This window comes from Pelophylax lessonae, assembly GCF_965119305.1.
Source record: "Pelophylax lessonae genome assembly, chromosome: 4".
Lineage (NCBI taxonomy): Eukaryota > Metazoa > Chordata > Amphibia > Anura > Ranidae > Pelophylax > Pelophylax lessonae.
In genome coordinates, this window is record NC_138771.1 from 631,182,749 (window position 1) to 631,209,702 (window position 26,954).

A 26,954-nucleotide genomic window follows, 5' to 3' on the forward strand; every position below is an offset into this window, starting at 1 on the left:
AACTACAATTCCCATCATGCCTAGTCGTCATGTATGTGAATGTCAGAGCTTTACAATGCCTCACGGGACAGCAAAAGCTGCAGGATCGTAGTTTGGGAATCCCTGGGTTAAGGTATTGGTCTTCTTTAATGCAACCTAAATCCAATTGCTGATTTAACTGCAAATATCAGTAGACACTTCAGTTACAAATTTTGCCTACAACTCCCTAGGCAGTGCCTCTACTCAGTTTGGCCTTGTGGATTGCAAGTGGGACCCCCAATTGAGATAAATTTGTCCCCAGGTGTAGTACTCATATTTGTTTTTGCTCAGTAATGGCAGTCCAAGGTTCTTGAAGGTTATTTTAAAGATTTATTTAAAACAGAATAGGGCAGGGATAGCTGGAATACCCAAGGGCAGGACTTGCAACTACCAGTCCCTGCATGGAGCCCAGACTTTACCTATCCAGAGATGAGATCTAATACCACGTGAGTTCATGTGTTTTTTTCTGTACCAAGTAATAACTGTAGCCATCGACCAATGGAGATTTAGGTGTCTCTCTATTTTCCCAAATAATATACATATTTTTATAGCAGTAGAAACAACATGGGCAGGGTCCAACTAAATAGTAGGTAGCACATGGTACGCCCAAGGATCAAAGCCCTCAGACCTGGGAAGAGGAAAGTGCCTCCAACCCAGAAGGATACCTGGGAGATTTGTTGAAGCTAGGCCCAACCCACTGACAACCAGCCTATCAGTGGTTGCCTATCAAAAAAAAAAGGCTAATCATGATATAACCCTGGGACAGTACTCTGGATCTTTCAACAGTCTGGCAGATGACACGTCACAAAAAGCCACTAAGCACACCCTACGGGTGAAATCAGTGTACTCCATGCACACCATGTGCAGTGACCTGCATTTTCTTGCACACGATCAAGGTAAGTCACTCCAAGGACACAAGGAAAAACAATGTTGTATATTGAATGCGTTTCAATACATTTGTTGGAACCGTGCATTGGGTGACGGTTCCTGCCACAATATTTTCAGGTCCTGCCCTGCTTCTTCCTAAATGGGATAGCCATGTACCCGCATGTGGGGGTACCTTTCACGAGAAGCTGGCTCATCAATGCCCAGGACCAGACGGGGCCGGGATCATGTGAAAAAAATCTAACATTAGGGCAGTTCCCCAACTTAGAGATGGGCATCACTGTGTGCATTAATAAAACATACAGAATCCCTCCAAAAAGTGCTGTCCCATGCTACTACACACTGTAATTTAATGTACAAAGTAGCATTAGGAGGCACATGCTGAGCCCGCGTCCACTCCACCAGTCCAGCATACTTCTGTTACCTCACTCAGTAATAGAATGGGGTCCTGCTGTGCACTAGCACAGGCCTCATGCGTGCACTAGTTAACTTTTTAATTCCTGTACCTTGTGACCAGGCCATAGATCTCCATATTGTGGGTTTGGTTCTGGTTGCTACTGGAAACCGACCAATAAGGAGGGATCCAAAGCATCAACCCCCTCGCTACCGGAGGACCTGTCACCTCTACCAGGTATCACACCTCACGACTGGTTGCTTTGTGTCTTGAATTTGTGCTTGGTTATTCCTAGCAACTCCCTCTCCTTGTCTTGCCGAGTTAACCCTTAGTAACAGTCTTACTTCATACCCTTTGTGTGCTTTATAGACCCTGGTCCTTTAGATACGCCAGAACCCACATGTACCCCTTTGAATAACTTCAGTCCAGACTTAGAGTGGTTAATGTAATTTTACTGAAGAACTTGCAGCATAACAGCTCAATATGAACAACGTCCTTGTTACTGAATTAACTACAGTTGTGAGGATGCACAGGTTTAGCTCCATGAGGTAGTAGTCTATCTTGGTATTTTCCATGGCTTGGACGTCTTTTGAGAATCCTGGTGTTTTCAGCAGACGGCAAGCCACAGCAGTCCCAGTACCTTGAGCCGCAAGCAAGAAACAGGATCAACCAAACAGGGCTCTTTGGACCTAGCTTTCCACCTTTTTAAGGCACAGGTGGGCAAGCCAGGACCAAAATGTTTCACAAACCTAACTCCTCACCCGGCCTGGGCCAGTGGCTAACTCACTAAGTCCAACATATTTAGAGTACAATCTGCCTACCTGCCCCAGGCCCATTTTTTCACATATTCCCAGTCTGGGGCCAGTGTTCATTACACATCTCTGTACAGAACACAGTACATCCTTCACTTAGCTTACTAAACAGTAGTCTTTACAGTGCAGAACACTTTACTGAGGCTATCAGGAATTCAAAAGCCAGCCATCTTCCAGTAATGCAACTAAATGTGGTTCAAACCCAAGGTGCTCCTCAGTCCCAGGCCATGAGGCCTATCTAAACCAAGCTACAGACCTGCTAAGCAAAAGTCAGAAGTAGCAAGGTTGCTCCACCTTCTTCCTTGAGTCCATATACTATTCTCCTGGCAGTCCTACAGAGGGCTCTCTTTCCCCCTCTAGTGCACAGACCACAGACCTTTATGGCCTTGGTCAGGGGTATCCTTTACCCTTGCCCAGACTGACAGGCCCCACCCACCACAGATAATAAAAATAATGCAATCTTCACCCATTCATCACCGAAGGAGGGGCATAAAAAAAAAAGCACTACACCTGCTAATATGTTGCATTAAAATGCTGGTCTTGAATCAATGAATGTATGTATTGTTCATGTCCCTTAGGGCAGTGCTCCCCAACCTTTTTATCGCCGCAGACCGGTCAACGTTTGATAATTTTTCTGTGGCCCGCTGAGAGGGGGGCGTCAATGCACAGTGACCACAGCGTGCCCCCAATCAATGCACAGTGACCACAGCGTGCCCCCAATCAATGCAGAGTGCCACAGCATTGCCCCCAATCAATGCAGAGTGCCACAGCATTGCCCCCAATCAATGCAGAGTGCCACAGCAATGCCCCCAATCAATGCAGAGTGCCAGAGCAATGCCCCCAATCAATGCAGAGTGCCACAGAATTGCCCCCAATCAATGCAGAGTGCCACAGCATTGCCCCCAATCAATGCAGAGTGCCACAGCAATGCCCCCAATCAATGCAAAGTGCCACAGCAATGCCCCGAATCAATGCAGAGTGCCACAACAATGCCCCGAATCAATGCAGAGATGCCAGCGTTCCCCCTTTCAATGCAGATGCCAGTGTTCCCCCCGTGAGACCCGTGCACTTACCTCACAGCAGCTTCTCTTCAGTCCCCGCGTCTCCTTGAGTTCTCCTGCCTCCTCCTCGGCCAATGGCATGGGGTTTGCCTTTTGGCCAATCAGGAAGCGGGAGGACCCGCTCCCTGATTGGCCAGGAGGAGGATCTGTGTGACAATAGCGAATTTTTATTCGCTATTGTCACTCAATGGGCGGCTTGGGGCGCACTGCTCTGCTCACTGGCCGCCACAGTAAAATAATGTAAAGTTCCTCGGGCGGCCCGGTACCGTTTCATCCACGGACCGGTACCGATCCGTGGCCCGGGGGTTGGGGAACACTGCCTTAGGGGACTTGTATGTGTGTATTGATGTTTTTTTTGTATTGAAAATAATAAAAAACAAGTTAAAAAAAAATGATGCTTAAAAGGGTCATAATACTAATAACTTTTTCGTTTTTATTTCTTAAATGTCACGTGCATTACATTAAAATGCTGGAAGGTAGCATTTTAATACGATATACAGGTATAGAACATTGTGGTGTGAATGAGGCACATAGAAAACCATATGCAGGGATATACACTGATCTGGTGAGGAAAAATGCAGATCACTTCACATGGTGTAAACAAATCTTTAGGGAACACATCCCTACACTAGTTATCTACCTAGAATGACTGTCTTAAAAGCTGATTTTGCCAAAAATAATTTACCCTTCCACAGTCCAAACATTTATTGGAGCTTTCTCCCTTTAAAGAATTCCTGGGCTTTGTTTTTTATGATGTGTGCATTTTAGCTAAACCAATGCCTTCTTATTTATTTTTTTTAACCCCCTTGAACATTTTTGCTTTATTGTAAATGTAAAGCTATCATTACTTCCCCACATATAATATATTAGTGGCTCTCTTTTCTGTAAGCTTTAGTAAAACCCAAATAAATAAAATTGTAGTATTTTATTTTAATAGTAGACATTTCCAACTACCGCCAGGTGTCTTGTCTGAGCAATTCCCTCTATCACTCATGGTACATGCACTCTAGCTCACCATACATGTCCATGCTATCATTCATATTCCGTGTGCTGTCGCCAACTGGGGACCCATCTCAAACATGTCCACAACCCAGTTTGGGTCCTGACCTGAATTTAAAGAGGAATTCCAAGAAAAATGTTGGTCCTGTGAATGGACTGTTCCTGATCTCATCACCCATAGACCGGCTGTGGTCATGTGGACGGCAGGAACAGTCCACCACTGGACATGGGGGAGCGCTGTTTTCCAGAGGTGCAAAGCATTGGGTAAGTATAGCCTAAGAAATCCAAGTTTGAGACCGTACTCAAGATAATGTGATGAAATCAATGAATTCTTTTATTCCTCATAAATAAAGCAAACAGACAGTGTACAAACGGACGTGTCGGGTTGACGCGTTTCACGATGCTGTAGATCGCTTACTCATAGCCTGGACAAAACAAACAGGTAACCCATGCAGTGGGGCACAGCCCCACTGTACGGGAGAACTTTTTTTTTCTCGTGAATTTCTCCTCCATGAAACACTTCTCTGAAGGAATAATTTCATATTTACTGTTGTAATAAAGACCATTAAGTTTAAAAATAAAAAAAAGGCTTCCATCTGCTGTTCACATTGTGGTCTTACAAATGATCAGCATGCTCTTAGAGATCTGCTGTTTGTAAGCAGATCCTCCTTAACCAGAAAGTTTAAAAAATAACTCTGTTTCCAAAATAAAGTTCCATTCTTATTTAAAGTGGAGTTCCACCCATTTTTAATAAATTGGATTACATAGATGTATGTAATCCCCTTTAAAACGACTTTTACCAATGGAAAGTTGTTTTTTTTTTTTGTTGCTAGTAAATAACTTATTTTCTGCTTTATTTATACTCTTCTCACTTCCGGGTCCGGTTGGCGATTACGTCATTCACAGTGTGTGCTGGGATGTATCTCAGGGCATGAAATCTTGCATTATTACACAGGAGATGAGCTGTACTGCGTGCTCTTCCCAGCCTCTGCCCGCCTCCTCTCAGTGAGCTGTACTGTATGTATTGTATTGAGGCCGTGCTCCGTCCTGCCTCCGCCCCCGCCTCCTCTCAGTGAGCGAAAGTGACTGAAAGCATTATATCCTCACTGAGCTCACTGAGAGGAGGCGGGCGAAGCACGGCCTCAATACAATACATACAGTACAGCTCACTGAGAGGAGGCGGGGCGGAGGCGGGGCAGAGGCGGGGCAGAGAACGCAGTGCAGCTCATCTCCTGTTTAACAATGCGAGATTTCATGCCCTGAGATACATCCCAGCACACATCCCAGCACACACTGCGAATCGCCGAATGACGTTATCGCCGACCGGACCCGGAAGTGAGAAGAGGATAAATAAAGCAGAAAATAAGGTATTTACTAGCAAAAAAAAAAAAAACTTTCCATTGGTAAAAGTCGTTTTAAAGGGGATTACATACATCTATGTAATCCAATTGATTAAAAATGGGTGGAACTCCACTTTAAGAGGTGTAAATCTCATTCCCTAAACGTGATCCAGATGGTTTGTGTGTATATACAGCGGGTAACATAAGTATTGAACCCGTCACCATTTTTCTAGGTAAATATATTTGTAAAGGTGCTATGGACATGAAATTTTCACCATATGTCGGTAACAATCCATGCAATCCATACATACAAAGAAGTCAAAACAAATAAGTTCAGAAATGAAGGTATGTGTAAAAAAATTGGAAAAAGTATTGAACATGCTAACAGAATTTTTTTAATACTTCGTACAAAATCCTTGGTTGGTTATGACAGCTTCAAGACGCCTCCTGTATGAAGAAACCAGTTGCATGCATTGCTTAGGTGTAATTTTGGCCCATTCTTCCACACAAACAGTCTTCCAATCTTGAAGGTTCCGTGGTCTCTTCTATGAACTGTGATCTTTAGTTCTTTTCTTAGATTTTCTATTGGATTCATGTCAGGTAATTGGCTGGGCTATTCTAGCAGTTTTATTTTCTTTCTTTGAAACCAATTGAGAGTTTCCTTGGCTTTGTGTTTGGGATCATTGTCTTGCTAAAATGTCCGCCCTCGTTTCATCTTCATCATCCTGGTAGAAGGCAGCAGATTTTTATCAAGAATGTCTCGGTATATTTTTCCATTCACCCTTCCCTCAATGATATGAAGTTTGCCAGTACCATATGCTGAAAAACAGCCCCACACCATGATGTTCCCACCTCCAAACTTCACTGTAGGTATGGGGGTGTTTTGGGATAATGTGCAGTGCCATTTGACCTTCAAACATGTTGTGTATTATCCAAGGAGTTACATTTTGACCAGACCTGACCAGACTATATTCTCCCAGTATTTCACGGGCTTGTCTAAATGTTGTGCAGCAAACTTTAAACAAGCTTTAACATGCTTGTCCTTCAGCAATGGAGTCTTGCGTGGTGAGCGTACAGACATTGAAACAATTGTACCTGCTAATTCCAGGTCTTTCTGAAGCTCTCCAAAAGTGGCCCTTGGCTCTTGGACAACTTTTCTGATAATTCTTTTCACTCATCTGTCAGAAATCTTGTGAGAAGCACCTGGTCATGGCCGGTTTATGGTGAAATTATGTTCTTTCCACTTCCAGATTGGCCCCAACAGTGCTCACTGGAACATTTAGATGTTTAGAAGACCTTTTGTAACCAGTGCCATCAGTATGTTTTGCAACAATAGGTTGCAAAGGTCTTGAGAGAGCTTTTTGCTTTTATCCTTCATGAGATGTTTCTTGTGTGACATTTTGGTAATAAGACACCTTTTTATAGGCCATCAGTTGAGACCGAACCAGCTGATATTAATTTGCACTGACGAGAAATATATTTACCTAAAAAAATGGTGATGTGTTTAATACTTATTTTACCTGCTGTATAGTAATGTTAGCAGAGATTTTGGTTGCTATACTTCCACTGAATTTATATATACAAACACTATATTAGATGCTTCTTCTTGAGAGGATTGTCTGTTAGATGTTCAGTCACTGAGTTTTTCCTTGTTAAACCTACAATTAAAGTTCCCAAAAAAGGTTTGCCTAAAATAAGAAATACTTACCTATCCCTCATTACTGATTTTTGCTGTAGAATTAACCACCACCTAAAGAATATTCAAAATCTGAAACTTCTCGGAGTGTTGGATCCCTGATCCCCCAATGTCCCCTCTGTGGTTTCTCCTGTTGACCTGTATGTCACTACAGGGCACAGTAGTGACTCAGGACTGGTGGATCAAACCACTGGGTGCAGCAGGGAGATCAGTGACCCAACACTCATGGAAGTGTTGGATTCTAAACATCCTTGATTTAGCTGTTCCTCTTACAGTGGAGGTCAGTGATGGGGGAGAGGTACTGATGATCTTCTTTGCAGCATCAGATATAATTTAGGATTGCATATAAGGACTTGTGTACTTTTCGAACAGTGAAATTGTCACTTGGGTAATAATCTTCTTTTTACATTTTATTGACAGGTGTAATTTGTAAAAAAAAAGAGAGGTAAGTATTTCAGTGCTAATGTCATCTTATTGTTGAATATAAATGCAGGTCTTTTTCTACTACTCTGTTAACCACTTGCCGACCGCCGCAAGTACATATACTGCGGCAGTCAGCCCCTCACAGGCAAAGTGACGTATGGGTACGTCACTAGCCTGTGAGGCTCTGGGGAGCGAGCACGCACCACCGGAGGCGCGCTCCCGTGCGGTCACGGACCCCCCCCGCTCGTGTGCCCGGCGGACCCGATGTCTTCCGGGCACTCGCGATCTTCCGTGACAGCGGGAGAAAGGCAGGCGACTGATGTAAACAAGCCGCCTGTCATTCTCCCCTGTGTATGAACAGTGATCATACGGTTCTACTATGTAGGACCGTTGATCACTGTTCCTACACTTCAAGCCACAGCCAATCACAGTAAGAATCACGCCCCTAGGGACACACACCACCCTTCCTCTCAAATAAAGTTAACCCCTTCACTACCAGTGTCATTTTACAGTAACAGTGCATATGTATAGCACTGATTACTGTAGTAATGTCACTGGTAACCCAAAAGTGTCAAAAATGTCAGTCAAGGGTCCGATCTGTCCGCCGCAATGTCGCAGTCCCGCAAAAAAAATCGCAGATCGCCGCCATTACTCGTTAAAAAAAAAACAACAAAAATGACAAAAATCTTTCCCTTTGTTAGTAAACACAATAACTTTTGCGTAAACCAATCAAAATAAGCTTTTTGCGATTTTTTTTACCAAGCATATGTAGCATAAAACAAATCGGCCGAAAATTTAAAAAAAAAATTGATTTTTACATTTTTTTTTGGGAATTTCATATAAAAAATGTGAAAAATATTGTTATTTTTGCAAAATTGACGCTATTTTTTTGTTTATAGCGCATGATCAAAAAATCGCACAGGTGATAAAATACCACCAAAAGAAAGCTCTGTTTGTGGGAAAAAAAGGACGTCAAATTCGTTTAGGTACAGCGTCGCACGACCGCGCAATTGTTTGTTAAAGTCACGCAGTGCTGAATCGCAAAATACCCCCTGGTCAGGAAGGGGGTAAAATCTTCCAGGGCTTAAGTGGTTAAATATAAAGTTGTCCCTTTCACTTTTGACTGACATTACTGACCTCCTGGACAAGCAGGTTGCCTGGCAAATGAGCCTTCTGTATTTTCTGGAATATTTAACCACTTAAAGACCCGGCCTATTTCTGACATTTGTTGCTTACAAGTTAAAATCAGTATTTTTTGCTAGAAAATTACTCAAAACCCCCCAACATTATATATAATTTTTAGCAGAGACTCTGGAGAATAAGATGGCAGTTGTTGCAATATTTTATGTCACACTGTATTTTTTGCAGTGATCTTTCAAATACAATGTTTTTGTAAATAATACACTTCACTGAATTTAAAAAACCTAAACAGTAAAGTTAGCCCAATTTTTTTGTATATTGTGAAAGATGATGTTACGCCGAGTAGATAGATGCCTAAAGCTGGATACAAACTATACAACTTTTGTTGTTAGATTTCCTTTAGATTTACCTTTTCTATGTAGTGCAAGGGCCTGCCAGATTGCATACAAATTGAAAGTGTTTAGGTTTGACTTCATATTATATGGTTTTGGTAAATCTAAAGGAAAAAATCTAAAGTCAATTGTATAGCGCAGTGGTCCTCAACTCCGGTCCTCAGGGCCCACTAACAGGCCAGATTTTAGGTATTACCTTGGGGAGATGCAGACTAGAGTATTGCAATCACTGAGCAACAAATGATATCACCTGGGATGTATTTCAGTTATCTTGCAAACCTGGCCTGTTAGTGGGCCCTGTAGGCCAGGGTTGAGGACCACTGGATAGCGCGTATGGCCCATAACATGTCACGCACGCACTCGTGGAATTGCGACAATCTACGGTACTTTAAAATTTCCATAGGCGAAGCTTTAAACATTTTTAACGGTTACCTGTTTAGAGTTACAGAGGAGTTATTTTGCTAGAAATATTGCTCTCATTCTAATGATCATGGCAATACCACACATGTGTGATTTGAACACTGTTTATGTTTGCGGGCGCGACTTATGTATGCATTTTCTTTGGCACGCAAACACACGAGGACGGGGCACTTTAAAAAAAAAACTATTTTCTTATTTATCTTATTTGATTTTTTTCATATTTATTTAATTTAATTATTTTTTTTTACACTGTCCCTTTAAAAAAAAAAATCTGATCACTTTTATTGCTGTCACACATCCCTTGTGACAGTAATAGGCAGTTTCAAGTACTCTTTATGAAGGGATCTGGGGTCTAAAAGACCCCAAACCCCTCCTCTGCACTTCGAAGTATTCAAAACGCCAAAATCTAAGTTTTTGAATTTTTTCCATTTTTTTAAACCGGCGTAATGTTAGAAAACCATACCTCGTTAGAATTCCATACCCACGTCACTTCCTGCCAGAAACAGCTGAGCAGCGTAGCAGTGCGCATGCTCAGAGCCCCGGATACATCATTGAACAGCAGAGAAGTTGACAAGTGCGCATGCTTGGAGGGAATGAAATTATCACGGTAGTGTGTGTAACGTTACACTTGCGGCGGTTACATTAAAACAGCTCGGCTGCAACATGGGTAATCTCCGTTCCTATCCCTGTCACTTCCCTGATCTCGGCTAATAAATATAAAAGCGGCGGCGGGTGTATGAAATGTAAATGACGGAGATCTCGGCTCCGTTACCCGCTTTTATATTTATTAGCCGAGATCATGGAAGTGACAGGGATAGAAGCGGAGATGACCCATATTGCAGAGGAGCTGTTTTCATGTAACCGCCGCAAGTGTAACGTTACACACACACTACTGTGATAAATCCATACCCTCCGTAGGTGCACCGGAAGTGACGAGGGTATGGTTTTCTCATGGGTATGGTTTTTTCACGGAACACCGGCATCGTTGGCTGCCGAGTAAACTGGAAGGGACACTGTGAGGTCACTTCCGGGTTACTACATCGGTGACCCAATCCGAAGACGGTTTCAGCTTTGTTCAGGTCTCCGATCAGCCGGCAGACACACCGGCTGGTTGCTCGGGTCTCCCGGAGGGAGGGAAGACCCGGGCAGAGCGACGGAAGGCAACGGGAAGGGGGGATGTCCCTCTCGCTGCTTGTGATAACGGTCGAGCAGCTGCTGAATCACATCGGTTGTTATCACATGAAAGCTGACTGTCCGCTCTAATAAACAATACTGGGGTGATGTCTGCAGATGCATATCATCCCGCTACAACCACTTGAAGCAGAATGATGTACAGGTAGGTGATTTTGCGGGAAGTGGTTATTCAGAACAAATATATAGATTATGACTTCTGAATTAATTCTGAAATTGCAGATCAGAGGCTCTGCTTGTTGCGTGTTTGCTCAGTGACAGTGGCTTATAATGTTTTGAATTAGCCAGGCATATAGTATCTGCCGAGGAAAGTCAACAATGATAGCCTATGTGTTTTTTTTTTATTTAATCCTTTACATTTATGTCTTTTCAGAGGTCTTTTACCTTCGCCTGTGCACCGTGCAACAAGGGTCCCAAGCAATGATGGTAACGGTAGGGGGAGAGTATAGATTTGAAAAATGTGTTTTTTAACCTCATCATTATTTTTTAAAATCTCCTCTCCTCTTCCCTTTCTTGTATTTCCTTTATCTTTTCTATCTTCTTTTTTTCCTTTCCTATTTTCTTTTTTCCTTTTTTATCTTCTTTTCTTCCTTTTTCTTTCCTATTTTCTTTCTTTACCTTTTCTTTTCCTTTCAATTTATTTTTCTTGCACTTCTCTATCCTTACCTTTCCTTTTTGTACCCTCCCTTTCTTTCCATTTCTGCGATTCACTTCTCTTTCCTCACTTTCCTTCTCTTAATATTTTCTTTCACCTTACTTCCCTTTCTTTGCTTTGCGTCATTCTATCATTAATTCATTGTCTTTCTTTTTAAGTGGAAATGTCAAATGTCGGATCCAGTAATGCAAGTACTATTCAAGAGGTGAGAACCACAATCATCCATTCACTACCATGTCCACCATCAACATCTACCAGCTGTCTGTTTTGTCAAACCACCTACTGCATACCTAGTATCAGCACCCTAAGAGCCGGTTCACATACAGGCGACCCGACTTGCCGGGGCGACCTGTGAAGTCGCGGTGCACAGTTCGCACCGTGACCTCGGAGAGACCTGCACGAACTTCATATCATTGAAGTCAATGTGGGTCGCTCCGGGTCACCCCAAAGTAGTACAGGACCCTTTTTCTAAGTCAGAGCGACTTGTGTCGCTCCTATTAGAACGGGTCCTGTGCTAATCTATGGCAGGCGACCCACGGCGACTTGTCAGGTGACCAAGTCGCCGCAGTGTGAACCGGCTCTTAATCTGTATTTTTATTAGCTTTCTAGGGTCCCATTATAGAGGGGGAGGGAGTTCCATCAGTGTCAGACAGTCAGACTCATGTAGTAGTAGTAGTAGTAGTAGTAGTAGCATAGCTCAGTGCTTTCTTTCTAACTCTGCTTACAGAAGGGGAGCAGAGATATGGCCTCATCAGTGTGCTGCTTTTACTTCACTGGCCAATCAGCATGCAGGTAGTTGAGGTGCAACATGGTGCACCGACTATACCTCTTACAGCTAGTTGCAATAGAAAACTTATATTGAAGTAAGGCAGCAGCAAGCAGCAGTTCACAATAACCCGATGGGACAGCTACCCAGTATACAATAATATAAAGAAGTAGGTTCCAGCTGAACAAACCGCGTCTGTTGAGAGGGACAGAATGTTACCTGGCTATCTCGTGCCCAATGAGGAAGTTTTTCAGAAAGATGTGACCCTGCACTTTCCCCCCTCATCAGGAACCTTTCCCTACCGCTAGTACTGTTTCTAACAGATAGGGTACCTTTCCCTACTCTATCCACTCGCATAGAACGCACCAAACCCAGGGGCCAGGGTCTTAAATAGGTTCTGCCACACCTAAGATGGCCACTAGAGTCAAATGGGTGCCCATCATTCAATCAGATTGCAGCCCCAGTGACTCAGCAAACCATGACTTCCTCTCCCCCTGCATTGCTGCTGCGGCTAAGTGCCACCTGCAGTGGAGACACCAGACTGCACCTGCCTACACACCCTCCCTCCTCTTTAATAGATGCTGTTTAGGTAGGCAAGGTTAAGGCAAAACAATATAAGCAATTATAAACAACATGATGTGAATATCAAGCAGGAGGTTCCCCACGGTTAGATCACAAAGTGCGATGACTCTAATGGCTTTTAGCCAAGACATTTGGCAACAACTTCAGGTAGTGGCTCAGGGTCTGCAGGTAGCAAGGGGCCACACATGACCAGAACTTGCCCATCCCCTGGGCCAAGGTTGCATCCTCAGACATATCAGTACAGTCCATTGTACTGGATGGGGTTGCTGGGTCTCCTGGACTCCCAGCACCAGAGCTGTCAGTATCAGAGTTGGCGGACACCAGAGGTTCAAATACAAGGGAAGGCAAGAACCAGTCAATTGAAGCTTTATACATTGGGGGAATATCCACAGCACCAAATGCCTCCTGGTCATCGGTAGGCCTTCTGGGGCAGTCACCACCCAGCACACAAGGTCTCAGCATGTTTCGATGCAGTCTCTTCTTAACAGGGTCAGGCTCCTCTGAGACCAGGGCATAGGGGTAGGTGGAAAAAGCTTCCCCACCACCCGATACAGGGTGTGCTCCCACTTGGGCTTCAGCTTGCTTCCTCTGGTCTGTTTGGTGTTCTTTATTAACACCCAGTCCCCCAGGCGCAGTGATAGTTAGTCTATAACAAGATCATACAGTAAGCCTTCTATTTGTCCTTGTCCAACACCAACTGACTTTTTAAAGCCGCTCTTGTACCCAAGAGCTGGGTGTTCTGGGCAGGAGGTGTTCCAATGTTCCCATCAGGCAGTCCACTGTATCGTCCAAACAGGGTGGCCAGTTGGACTTGTGGACTGTGTTGTTATAGGCCCACACTACAGCCTCTACGTGTTGGTCCCACCAATCCTGGTGACTCAGCTATAGAGTCCACAGCATTCCCATAAAGGTATGGTTAAACTGCTCGCAGGTGCTGTTGTCTTGGGGATGATAGGGAGTGGTTTGGGACTTTCTTAACTCACTTAAGCGACAGAGTTCAGTCATTATCACGGACTCAAAGTTCGGGCCTTGGTCTGACCGAATGCTTTTCGGGCAGCCATAGGGTTGGACAATGTGCTCTCAGAAGAGTTATGCAGTGGTGGCAGCTGTCTGGTCCTTGGTAGGTAATGCAAATTTGGTAAAGTGATCAATAAAGACCAATGCGTACTGGTACCCTGAGCAATGGAATTTGTCAGGAAGTGCATGGTCACCAACTCAAACAGTTCAGAGGTGAGTATGGTCATGGGTGCTACCTTCTCGGAGGAGGCCTTATGGATGGTACTGCTTTCACACGCCTGGCAGGCTTTGTGTACCGAGTGTAGCATATAGGGGCAAAATAAGTATCTCCAGACGAGCAACTCAATCAGATCTGCCCTGAAATGGCCACTCGTGGTGTAGAGTACTTGACAGATTTACAAGATATGCATCTGGGGGACTAAAACTTGCAGGATATCCCACTGTTCAGAAGGGATAAGGGCCTGTCGGTAGAGTACCTCGTTTTATAATTCCAGCCGATCCCATTGTCTCTGGATTGCCCAAGCAATAGAAAACAACTTTTGACATTCCCGTGAAGTAGGCCTGTACTTTCAAGAGAGGTAGCACTCCACCTGAATTAGGTCTGGGGCTTTTAGTTGGATCGGCGCCCATTCCTCCCGCCCATAAAGCTTTGCTGCTCTGACCCATAGGTCAGAATCTCATTCCTCAATGACACCTGAAGCAGTTGTTACAGGCAGAACAGAAGCAACCTCTATAGCTTTCAGGTCAGAGTCCACGTCTTCTCCTGGGAGCTCCACCATAAATTGGGACAGAGCGTCGGCATGCCTGTTGAGCTTCCCTGGCCGGTAATGCATCTTGAGTTTAAACTGTGCCAAGCTGCCCACCTTTGCTCCAATTCCCCCAATTTTGCGGTCACCAGGTAATCCAGTGGGTTGTCATTCATAAAGACCTTGATGTGGGCCCCAGTGAGGTACTCTGCAATTTTTTGGGTGATAGCTTAGACCAAGGCAAGCAACTCAAGATTAAAAGAACTGTAGTTGTGGGGGTTCTTCTCAGTGGGATGTAGGCTTTTGCTGGCATAGGCAATCACCCTCTCTTGGCCATCCAGCACTTGGGCCAGGACATCATCCAGACCCTGGAGGCTCACATCAAATATACCAGGGATGGCTGTGTGTAGTCAGGTTAGGCCAGCATCAGGGCTGAGGACAGCCTTTGCGTCAATGTTCACAAAAGCCTGATGTTGTGGTTTATGCTATTGGGTTTAAATGGAAGGTGAGAAACTCCCTGTCACAATTCTTTCCACCACTATTACCGGCAAATACTGATTGTTAAAATGATAGCCAGGAATTGCATTACATAACAGGGGTGGATTTAAAGAGGTTGTAAACCTCCGAATTTAAGAAAAAAAAAAAAACACCTGAAAGACAAACACATAATGAGCTAGTATGCATAGCATAGTAGCTCATTATGAAATACTTACCTTAAAACGAAGCCGCGAAGTGCCGACTGCTCAACTCTCTCATGGGCGACATGTTCTGTCGCCCTTCTTCCGGGTTTGCGGCATCCGGCCATCTGATTGGCTGGAGCCGCGATTACGCCACTCCTGCGCATGCGTGCGGGAGCCGACGGTCACGGCACGGGGCACTGAAGGAACGGCACCAGCAGCCAGAGCGCATGCACCAGTGATGTCACTGGCTACATCTAAGGTAAATATCTCCTAAACGGTACATGTTTAGGAGATATTTACAGTACCTATAGATAAGCCTTATCATAGGCTTATCTATAGGTACAACTTGCAGAGGAGGGTTTACTTCCTCTTTAAAAATGCATTTGCCCCTTTAACTACTTGCCGCCAGCCCGCCGTCAATTGACGGCGGAGCGGTGCGGCCATTATCCTGGGAAGACGTCATATAACGTGATGCCAGGATACAGGGCAGGCACGCGATTGCGTGCGCGGCGCCCTGCACTGCCGGTGTCGGGGTGTCCCCGGGACACCCCCCGTCACCGGCAGGGGGGAAACAGCCAATGGGCGTGGCTGTTTCCCACGTGATCGGCTGTGTTCCAATGACACAGCCGATCACAATGGAGGCGCCCGGGAGATGACCGCGCATGCGCGATCGGGAGCGCGCAGCGCGGTCATGTCGGTGGCACTGTGTTACGTAAGAACACAGCTGTCACCGGCAGTAGTAAATAGTCACTGACAGTGACTGTTTACTATGTGATCGGCTGTGAATCCATTCACAGCCGATCACAAAATGTAAACAAAGAGCAGTAACTCACTGTTACTAGCTCTTCTCCCCTCATACAGTTTCCAGTATGAGGGGAGCAGAGCTATAAATAGTGAGTTACTGCTCTGTGAACCTGCAAAAGTAAAATCACACTGATAAACTTGTCCCCACACAGTCCTCAGCCCCCCCCAATGTCACCTGTCACCCAACAGTCACCTCATCAGCGCCCAGAAATTGACACCCATACCGTTCACATGTGAGCGTAGCGATCGCGGGCAGAATCACCGCGATTCTGCCCGCGATCCGGAAATCATTGCAAATTGCGGGACGCCTGTGCGTTGCCCGTTTTTTGCAATAGCACCCCAAACGCTGTGCGATGTTGCCGCCATTTCCGCCTCCCGAATCGCGGTAACATCGCGCAAACATCGCATGACGCCCAAAAAAGGTACAAGAGCTTCTTTGGGGCGTCATGCGTTGTTTGCGTGATGTTACCTCGATTCATTGCAGCAACATCGCACAGCGTTTGGGGTGCTATTGCAAATCACAGGCAACGCACAGGCGTCCCGCCATTTGCAATGATTTCTGGATCATGGGCAGAATCGCAGTGATTCTGCCCGCGATCGCTACGCTCACATGTGAATGTAGCCTAAAGTTCACCTGTCACCAGAGACTGCCATTAGTACCGCCGTGCACCATCGCCCGTCACCTGTCACCCATCAGTGACCATCGCCCGTCACCTGTCACCCCATCAATCACCGTCACCTGTCACCCCATCAGTCATCGTCACCTGTCACCCCATCAGTCATCGTCATCTGTCACCCTATCAATCAACGTCACCTGTCGCCCCATCAGTCATCGTCATCTGTCACCCTATCAATCATCGTCACTTGACACCCCATCAGTGATCGTCACTTGTCACCCCATCAATCATCGTCACATGTCACCCCATCAGTGATTGTCATCTGTCACCCCATCAATCATCGTCACTTGTCACCTCATCAATCATCGTCACCTGTCACCTCATCAATCATTATCACCTCATCAATCATCGTCACCTGTCACCTCATCAATCATCGTCACCTGTCACCCCATCAGTCATCGTCACCTGTCACATCATCAATCATCGTCACCTGTCACCCCATCAGTCATCGTCACCTGTCACCCCATCAGTCATTGTCACCTGTCACCCCCATCAGTCATCGTCACCTGTCACCCCCATCAGTCATCGTCACCTGTTTGCCATATAAATGCAATCACTTACTGACCGCCTAACGACTATATGCGTCGGCCATTAAAAGCTAAATACTGGGGTTATGATAGCCCCCATAACCCCGGTATTTTTTGAAACGGCGGGCGGTCGGCTTTCAGATAAGGGTGGTCCCAGTGGCAGATTCGCCGCGGAATTACCCTTACGGTGCAGGGGAAGAGGTGCCCCCCCCCCTCCTGCCGCGTCCCAGACGTTTTCCCAGCTTACCGGACCCGCCGGCAGCGGGGAAAACTATCCGGTCCCGGATCCTCAGAGACAGGAAGTCGAGTGAGGGCAAGATGGCCCTCACTCGACTCTATGGTCTTGGAGGACCGGAGCTACGTCAAAAGACGTTGCCTAGCAACCGGTTTAAAGGGCCGCTTTTTTTTTTTTCCTCTTTCAACAATTTTTTTTTTTTTTTCTTTTTTAGTGTAGTTGTGAGGTTTGAGGTCTTTTTGACCCCAGATCTCACAATAAAGAGGACCTGTCATGCCTATTTCTATTACAAGGGATGTTTACATTCCTTGTAATAGGAATAAAAATGATCAAAACATTTTTTTCTTTAAACTGTGTAAAAATAAAAAAATAATAAATAAAATAAATAGGAAAAAAAAAAAAATTAAAGCGCCCTGTCCCCGTTAGCTCGCGCGCAGAAGCAAACGCATACGCAAGTCCCGCCCACATATGTAAACGGTGTTCAAACCATACATGTGAGGTATCGCCGCGATCGTTAGAGCGAGAGCAATAATTTGAGCCCTATACCTCCTCTGTAACTCTAAGCTAGTAACCTGCAGAAATTTTTAAAATGTTGCCTATGGGGATTTTTAAGTACCAATGTTTGGCGCCATTCTGTGAGCATGCGCAATTTTGAAGCATGACATGTTGGGTATCTAATTACTCGGCGTAACATTATCTTTCACATTATGGAAAAAAATTGGGCTAAATTTACTGTTTTCTTATTTTTTAGTTCAAAAAAGTGAATTTTTTTCAAAAAAATCGCATTTGGAAGACTGCTGCGCAAATATGGTGTGATAAAAAATATTGCAACAATCTCCATTTTATTCTCTAGGGTCTCTGCTAAAAAAAAATATATAATGTTTGGGGGTTCCAAGTAGTTTTCTAGCAAAAAAAATGATTTTAGCTTGTAAACACCAAGTGTCAAAAATAGGCCCAGTCTTAAAGTGGATAAATGGACAACTTTGTGTAAAGCGCTACTTGGATGTTAGGCCTATGTGTGTGGCCAGGCTGTGAAAAAGTGTTACACATGTGGTATCGCCATACTCAGGAGGAATAACAGAATGTATTTTGGGGTGCAATTTTTGCTATGTACATGCTATGTGTTAGAAATATTGCATAAATGGACAGCTTTGTGTAAAAAAAACGTGTTTTCATTTTCTTTCCACATTTTCCAAAAACTTGTGGAAAAAAATGACATATTCAAAAGACTCATTATGCCTCAAAAATTATACGTTGGGCTGTTTTCTTTCCAAAATGGGGTCATTTTATGGGGGTTTCCATTGTCCTGGTGCTCCAGGGCCTTCAAAAGTGCGATAGGTTGTCAGGAAATTATATGTGTAATTTATGCTTCTAGAATGCCGGACGGTGCTACTTGGATGTTAGGCCTCTGTATGTGGCCAGGCTGTGAAAAAGTCTCACACATGTGGTATCGCCATACTCAGGAGGAGTAGTAGAATGTGTTTTGGGGTGTAGTTGCAAGTATACATGTGCTGTGTGAGAGAAATAACCTGTTAATACATCAATTTGTAAAAAAAAAAAAAAGAAAAAAAAATCTTCATTTTGCAAAGCATTGTGGGAAAAAATTACAACTTCATAAAACTCACCATGCCCCTTATTAAATACCTTGGAATGCCTACTTTCCAAAAAGGGGTCATTTGGGGGGTATTTGTACTTTCCTGACTTTTTAGTGTCTCAAGAAATGAGATAGGCCTTCAGTACATCAGGTGTGAGCAAGTGTGATCAATTTTCAATGATTCGCACCATAGCTTGTGGACTCTATAACTTTCACAAAGACCAAATAATATACACTTACTTGGGTTATTTTTACCAAAGATAAGTAGCAGTATAAATTTTGGCCAAAATTTGTGAAGAAAAATGACTAATTTGCAAAATTTTATGACAGAAACAAAGAAAAATGCTTTTTTCACTATATTTTCAATCTTTTTTTATTTATAGCACAAAAAATAAAAAACCCAGTATTGATCAAATACCATCAAAAGAAAGCTCTATTTGTGTGAAAAAAAGGACACAATTTTTGTATGGGTACAGTGTTGCATGACTGAGTAATTCTCAGTCAAAGTGTGAGAGCGCTGAAAGCTGAAAATCGGTCTGGGCAGGAAGGGGGTGAAAGTGCACTGTAGGCAAGTGGTTAAGGAATGACACTTGTATATAGTCTGCAAGTGTCAATGGGTAATACAGTGTAACAATGTATTGTTACATATAGTTACTGTTTCATTCAAATGTTGATCAAAGATGTGGCTTTTAATTCGCATAGGACATCAATTAAAGAACCTTACAAGTAAAAAAAAATATATATATATATTAAAATGCATTCCTATTTAACACTTAAGTTAGTGCAAACTCAGCCCTAGTTGACTTCATCCTTCCCTTCTCCTCTTATATATAATTCCTCTTCTGATTTGTTTTATTTCTATTTTGTAAAATGCTACTAATAATTAATGATATGCACTATATTGTCAAAAGTATTGGGGCGCCTGTCTTTATACACACATGAACTTTAATGGCATCCCAGTCTTAGTCCATAGGGTTCAATATTGAGTTGGCCCACCCTTTGCAGCTATAACAGCTTCAACTCTTCTGGGAAGGCTGTCCACAAGGTTTAGGAGTGTGTCTATGGGAATGTTTGACCATTCTTCCAGAAGTGCATTTGTGAGGTCAGGCACTGATGTTGGACGAGAAGGCCTGGCTCGCAGTCTCCACTCTAATTAATCCCAAAGGTGTTCTGTTAGGCTGAGGTCAGGACTCAGTGAAGTTCCTCCACCCCAAACTCACTCATCCATGTCTTTATGGACCTTGCTTTGTGCACTGGTCCAAATCATTTAGTGGAGGGGGTATGGTGTGGGGTTGTTTTATCCGGGGTTGGGCTTGGCCCCTTAGTTCCAGTGAAGGAAACTCTTAAGGCGTCAGCATACCAAGACATTTTCTACAATTTCATGCTCCCAACCCGAAAGAACACCCTTGGGATGAATTAGAGCGTAGGCTGCGAGCCAGGCCTTCTCGTTCACATCAGTGCCTGACCTCACAAATGAGCTTCTAGAAGAATGGTCAAACATTCCCATAGACACTCCTAAACCTCGTGGACAGCCTTCCCAGAAGAGTTGAAGCTGTTATAGCTGCAAAGGGTGGGCCAACTCAATATTGAACCCTACGGACTAAGACTGGGATGCCATTAAAGTTCATGTGTGTGTGTAAAGGCAGGTACCCCGATACTTTCAAAAATATAATCTATATTTTTAATTTCTATTCACTTTGTAGGTTTATTTTTTTTTTGGTCTAAAAGGCGCAAAACTGAAAACAAAAATGTTGTATGCAAATAACTTGCAACTGCCATTGCACCACAAACATCATTTTAGTGACATAAACAGGACAATATATAAATAAAATGTATAGTTTTTATTAACAGTAAAACTACATTTTTCAAAACTAACACTGCTTGAAAAACAAATCACTTTTTGTCTTTTTGTCTATAATTTAAAAATAAAAAAAAAAGCATTTGCAAGACAATATTGCTAAAAAAAAAAAAAAAAAAAAAAAAATCTTAGTATAACCCCAAAAATAATTTATTTATTACATTGTTATCTTAAGAAATGACAAGGTTATTGGCAAATGAATAGGCTCATAGTGGAGAAGTAACATTTTCTCTGGTATCAGTTCAATTGAAACTCCCAAACAGTATTCACAAGGTAAACTCAAGTAGCCCTTGTAGAGTAAAGCCACCCATACTATTGATTGAAGTTTGACTGGTTCGGCAGGGACCAGCCAAGATTCAATCCATCTATGGGCAGGGTGACTTTACCATAGTCAATACATGGATCGGCTTGGGTACAACCAGCTTGTCAGGATTTTTATATGCGATTACTGCCTGTGGCTATAGCTGCCAGCAGTAATCATTGTGTTTTGCTGGTGGGGAAGGCTATCCATGCCCTCTCATTGGCAGAACACAATAGGGCTGCACAGGGTTGCTGTTAGAAATCAAAGGGCCACATACAGCCTACCTGGAAGGGCCTCCCCCCCCCCCCTGAATTTATCAAGACAATATTTTTCACTAAATATACACTAAATTCATTATTAGCGGACACAAACATAACAGAGAACCTGTTTGAATTTGCCCTTTTAATGTTTTTTTTTACTTTTGTTTTTTAAAAAATATATATTTATATACATATAAAAAAAAAAAAATGAAATTATGTAAAAAAAAAAAAAAAAAATATATATATATATATATATATATATATATATATGTGTGTGTGTGTGTATGTGTATATACAGTGGGTACGGAAAGTATTCAGACCCCCTTAAATTTTTCACTCTTTGTTATATTGCAGCCATTTGCTAAAATCATTTAGGTTCATTCTTCTTCCTCATGAATGTACACATAGCACCCCATACTGACAGAAAAACACAGAATTGTTGACATTGTTGCAGATTTATTAAAAAAGAAAAACTGAAATATCACATGGTCCTAAGTATTCAGACCCTTTGCTCAGTATTTATTAGAAGCCCCCTTTTCATCTAATACAGCCAGGAGTCTTTTTGGGAAAGATGCAACAAGTCTTTCACACCTGGATTTGGGGATCCTCTGCCATTCCTCCTTGCAGATCCTCTCCAGTTCTGTCAGGTTGGATGGTAAACGTTGGTGGACAGCCATTTTTAGGTCTCTCCAGAGATGCTCAATTGGGTTTAAGTCAGGGCTCTGGCTGGGCCATTCAAGAACAGTCACGGAGTTGTTGTGAAGCCACTCCTTCGTTATTTTAGCTGTGTGCTTAGGGTCATTGTCTTGTTGGAAGGTAAACCTTCGGCCCAGTCTGAGGTCCAGAGCACTCTGGAGAAGGTTTTTGTCCAGGCTATCCCTGTACTTGGCCGCATTCATCTTTCCCTCAATTGCAATCAGTCGTCCTGTCCCTGAAGCTGAAAAACACCCCCACAGCATGATGCTGCCACCACCATGCTTCACTGTTGGGACTGTATTGGACAGGTGATGAGCAGTGCCTGGTTTTCTCCACACATACCGCTTAGAATTAAGGCCAAAAAGTTCTATTTTGGTCTCATCAGACCAGAGAATCTTATTTCTCACCATCTTGGAGTCGTTCAGGTGTTTTTTAGCAAACTCCATGCGGGCTTTCATGTGTCTTACACTGAGGAGAGGCTTCTGTCGGGCCACTCTGCCATAAAGCTCCGACTGGTGGAGGGCTGCAGTGATGGTTGACTTTCTACAACTTTCTCCCATCTCCTGACTGCATCTCTGGAGCTCAGCCACAGTGATCTTTGGGTTCTTCTTTACCTCTCTCACCAAGGCTCTTCTCCCCCGATAGCTCAGTTTGGCCGGACGGCCAGCTCTAGGAAGGGTTCTGGTCGTCCCAAACGTCTTCCATTTGAGGATTATGGAGGCCACTGTGCTCTTAGGAACCTTAAGTGCAGCAGAAATCTTTTTGTAACCTTGGCCAGATCTGTGCCTTGCCACAATTCTGTCTCTGAGCTCTTCAGGCAGTTCCTTTGACCTCATGATTCTCATTTGCTCTGACATGCATTGTGATGTGGAAGGTCTTATATAGACAGGTGTGTGGCTTTCCTAATCAAGTCCAATCAGTATAATCAAACACAGCTGGACTCAAATGAAGGTGTAGAACCATCTCAAGGATGATCAGAAGAAATGGAAAGCACCTGAGATAAATATATGAGTGTCACAGCAAAGGGTCTGAATACTTAGGACCATGTGATATTTCAGTTTTTCTTTTTTAATAAATCTGCAACAATGTCAACAATTCTGTGTTTTTCTGTCAGTATGGGGTGCTATGTGTACATTCATGAGGAAGAAGAATGAACTTAAATGATTTTAGCCAATGGCTGCAATATAACAAAGAGTGTAAAATGTAAGGGGGTCTGAATACTTTCCGTACCCACTGTATATATATATATATATATATATATATATATATATATATATATATATATTTATTTATTTATTTTTTACATTATTTTATTTCTTTTTTTTAATTATTTGTTACAATATTTACTTTTTTTCCCCACTACCCTGTTATTTTTTTTTCACAGAACAACGAAGCCTGTTGTGCTGTGGGAGGAGGGGGGGGTGGACACAGTAAAAGGGGTGCACACGGGGAGGGGGGAATCAGAAGCAGGCAGAATAGAGACTGTGATCAGTGTTGGAGAAGCAATTACAGGAACGATACCCTGTGTCTGCGTCTCCCCTTGCAGAAACTGAAAGCTGGCAGGAGGGGGAGAAACTGGCTTTCAGCTGCTGCAGAGAGCCACACAGGGCTTCCTTCTGTAACTGCTCTTCTGCCCGACCGCACCGATTCCCTGTGATGTTGGGGCCCCCTACAGGAGGACTGGTGCTGGTGGTCCCCCCCTATTAGCGGCCCTGGGGCTGCAGGAGAGATTCTCCCATCAACACAGGGGCGTAACTACAGGGGTTGCAAGGATTGCAATAGCAACTGGGCTCCAGGGGGCCTGTGCGGCTCCCCTGCACACCTGGATAGGAGGAGTGGCGGGGGCAGCATGTCGAGAAATCACTGTCCTCCTTTTTCCTCCTGTAGTTGGAGGAGGAAAATGGAGGAGATTGGTTCCTCTGTATGCTGCCCCCGCCACTCCTCCTATCCAGTTCACTTGTGTTCTGCTGTCTCTGGGCCCCTGAGTGCTCCCCTGGTCCCCCCCCCCCCCACTGTTCTCCCTCCCCTCTCCTGCCGTCTGCTGCAGGGGATGTGTCACAATAGAGAACAAGGAAGGGGGTCGGTAAATATGTAATTTACCAGTTCCTTCCTTTTCTGAATGGACAGAGTCATAGTCAGTGACCTTGTAAAAAAATAAAATGATAAAAAATAATACAATTAAAATACCAAAAAATAAAAACTACTGACACCAGTGGGTGAACTTCCAGGATCGCAAAGGTCACACTTGTGACCGGGCCCTGGCATTCCCCCACCGTGGGGAGTCCCCAAGATGGCAGGAAGGGGGCCCACTGCAGAACCTGTGAAAGGGTCCTGCTGCAGGTCTGTAATAAAGGGCCCTGCAATGAGATTAAAGGGCCCCAGGATCAGTGGGAGGAGCCTCGGGCTTGAAGGGAAGGGCCCCAGCCAGGGGTCCAGGGGGCCTTTCATGGTTTCTTGCACCGGGGCCATGAAGGTTCTAGTTACGCCTCTGCGTCCACACTGAATGTGTTGATAGGAGAATCGAGTGATTCTCATTCCTTCCACCTGTGGATCTATGTGCTGCTTTATTCAGCCCACTTACAAGTATCATTAGAACCCCAGCTCTATTGTATACACTTCTGAATGGAATGAACCTGATCATTGATGGGTCCTGGCTCCTGTATCACACTATTATATTTGAATAGTAATGCTGCTATTCCATGCATTACCAGCAGGTGTAGCTAAAGGTAAAAAATTGCAATTGCAGCTACCAATCATAGTAACATTTCTGAGAGGTGGGATTCTGAATAAGTTAATGGGAGGGTCATATTATTCTAATTGTTTTACTGAATCCCTAAATGGCAGGGCTTTTTTTCAGTGGGAACGCGGGGGAACGCAGTTCCGGCACCTCCAGTCTGAATGTATGCAATGGCAAAGGGGGGCTGGGGTCAGTGGGGTGAGCTGAATGGCCTATTGATGCTGGCTGCTGGGGGATCTATTGTTGCTGGGTTGAATCTATTGTTGCTGGAGGGCATTTTGTTGTGGGGGGGGGGAGCTAATGTTGCAGTGGAGGATTTATTGTTGCTTGGGGGCTATTGTTGTTGGGGGGTCTATTGTTGCAGGGGAGGATTTATTGGGGGGGGGGATTGTTGCAGGGGAGGATTTATTGTTGCTGGGGGGCAATTGTTGTTTGGGGTCTATTGTTGTTGATTGCAGGGGGTCTATTTTACTGTTTTTTCTATTGTTGCAGGGGAAGATTTATTGTTGCTGGGGGGATCTATTGTTGGAGGGGTCTATTGCTGCTGATTCCAGGGGATCTATGTTACTGCTTTTCTAGTTATCCTTAACAAATTCTACACAAATTACCTAGAACCACAACATGATACTTGGTTCTGTATTCTCTAAAAGGGGGGGGTACTGGGAGGTGGGTAGAGGGTGGAACCAAAGGACCATGCTCGGAGGTGGGTAGGGGGTGGAGAAAAGGGGTGACTCAGAAGAGGGGAGTACCTGCACCTACTCTCGGAGAAAAAAAGCCCTGCTAAAGGGGAACTATAATCAATTCTAAGTAACACTGTTTTTCTGCTCTAGGAATTTGGAGGCACTGTGTATGCTCATTTAAATATGGAAGCACTCCAACATGGTAGAAATAAAGAGAACCCTACAAGCACCGATAACCAGGTTGTTTATGCTGCTGTTAAACCTACTTCTGATCAAGCAATATATTCAACTGTTCGCTAGCATCTTAGATATGGGATTTCTTCAAAAACTTCATTAAAGAGGAAGACTGAAGATTCTATGACGGAGTTTTGTGCATTGGATATAAATATCCTCAACTTATGTGCTCCTTACACCTTTGCAGAAAGCACAAGGATACAAACAATATTTTTTTCTTTTCAGTGTGAAGTTGACCAACATACGACTCTTTCAACCTATGTATATATAATTTTCATATGTATCGCCAATTTATGATATCCCGACACCTTCGAGAAACAGAAGGATATAAACATTTTATTTTCTTTTTAAGGCAAAGTTGACCAACCTGTGCCTCTTTGAACCTATGTAATCATAATCTTCAATTTTTGGATATAAGTACTGCCAATTAGTGTCTTTCTCACATCTTTGAGAAAAGCGCAAGGATGCAAGCGCTTTTAAATTTCCATGTGAAGTTGAACAACGCATAGAACTATATTTTTTACAGTTATGGATATACTGAATGTATCCCCAAATGAATGAGTTCCTAACACCTTCAAGAAAAATAAGGGAATACAAACATTTTTTTCTTTTTAAAGTTAATCAACATACAGTATCTCACAAAAGTGAGTACACCCCCTCATATTTTTGTAAATATTTTATTATATCTTTTCATATGACAACACTGAAGAAATGTCACTTTGCTACAATGTAAAGTAGTGAGTGTACAGCTTGTATAACAGTGTAAATTTGCTGTTCCCTCAAAATAACTCAACACACAGCCATTGATCTCTAAACCACTGGCAACAAAAATGAGTACACCCCTAAGTTAAAATGAGCCCAAAGTGTCAATATTTTGTGTGGTCGCCAATATTTTCCAGCACTGCCTTAACCCTCTTGGACATGGAGTTCACCAGAGCTTCACGGGCTGCCACTGGAGTCCTCTTCCAGTCCTCCATGATGACATCTTGCGCTCCTCCACCCTCCATTTCAGGATGCCTCACAGATGATCAATAGGGTTTAGATATGGAGACAGGCTTGGCCAGTCCATCACCTTTACCCTCAGCTTCTTTAGCAAGGCAGTGGTCGTCTTGGAGGTATGTTTGGGGTCATTAT

At 43.7% G+C, this 26,954-nt stretch overlaps 1 protein-coding gene across 1 annotated transcript in view; it reads left to right on the forward strand.

Moving 5' to 3' along the window:
- The window catches only part of LOC309552862 (uncharacterized protein), a gene marked incomplete at its 3' end in the record, with an annotated part of 113,554 nt that extends 87,668 nt beyond the window's left edge, over positions 1–25,886 (forward strand). Inside the window, exons 7-8 of the mRNA XM_082253773.1 lie at positions 11,585–11,631; positions 25,737–25,886. Of these exons, the coding sequence (XP_082109899.1) occupies positions 11,585–11,631; positions 25,737–25,886 (197 nt within the window). The remainder of the gene's footprint in view (positions 1–11,584; positions 11,632–25,736) is intronic.
- Positions 25,887–26,954: the final 1,068 nt, after the last annotated feature.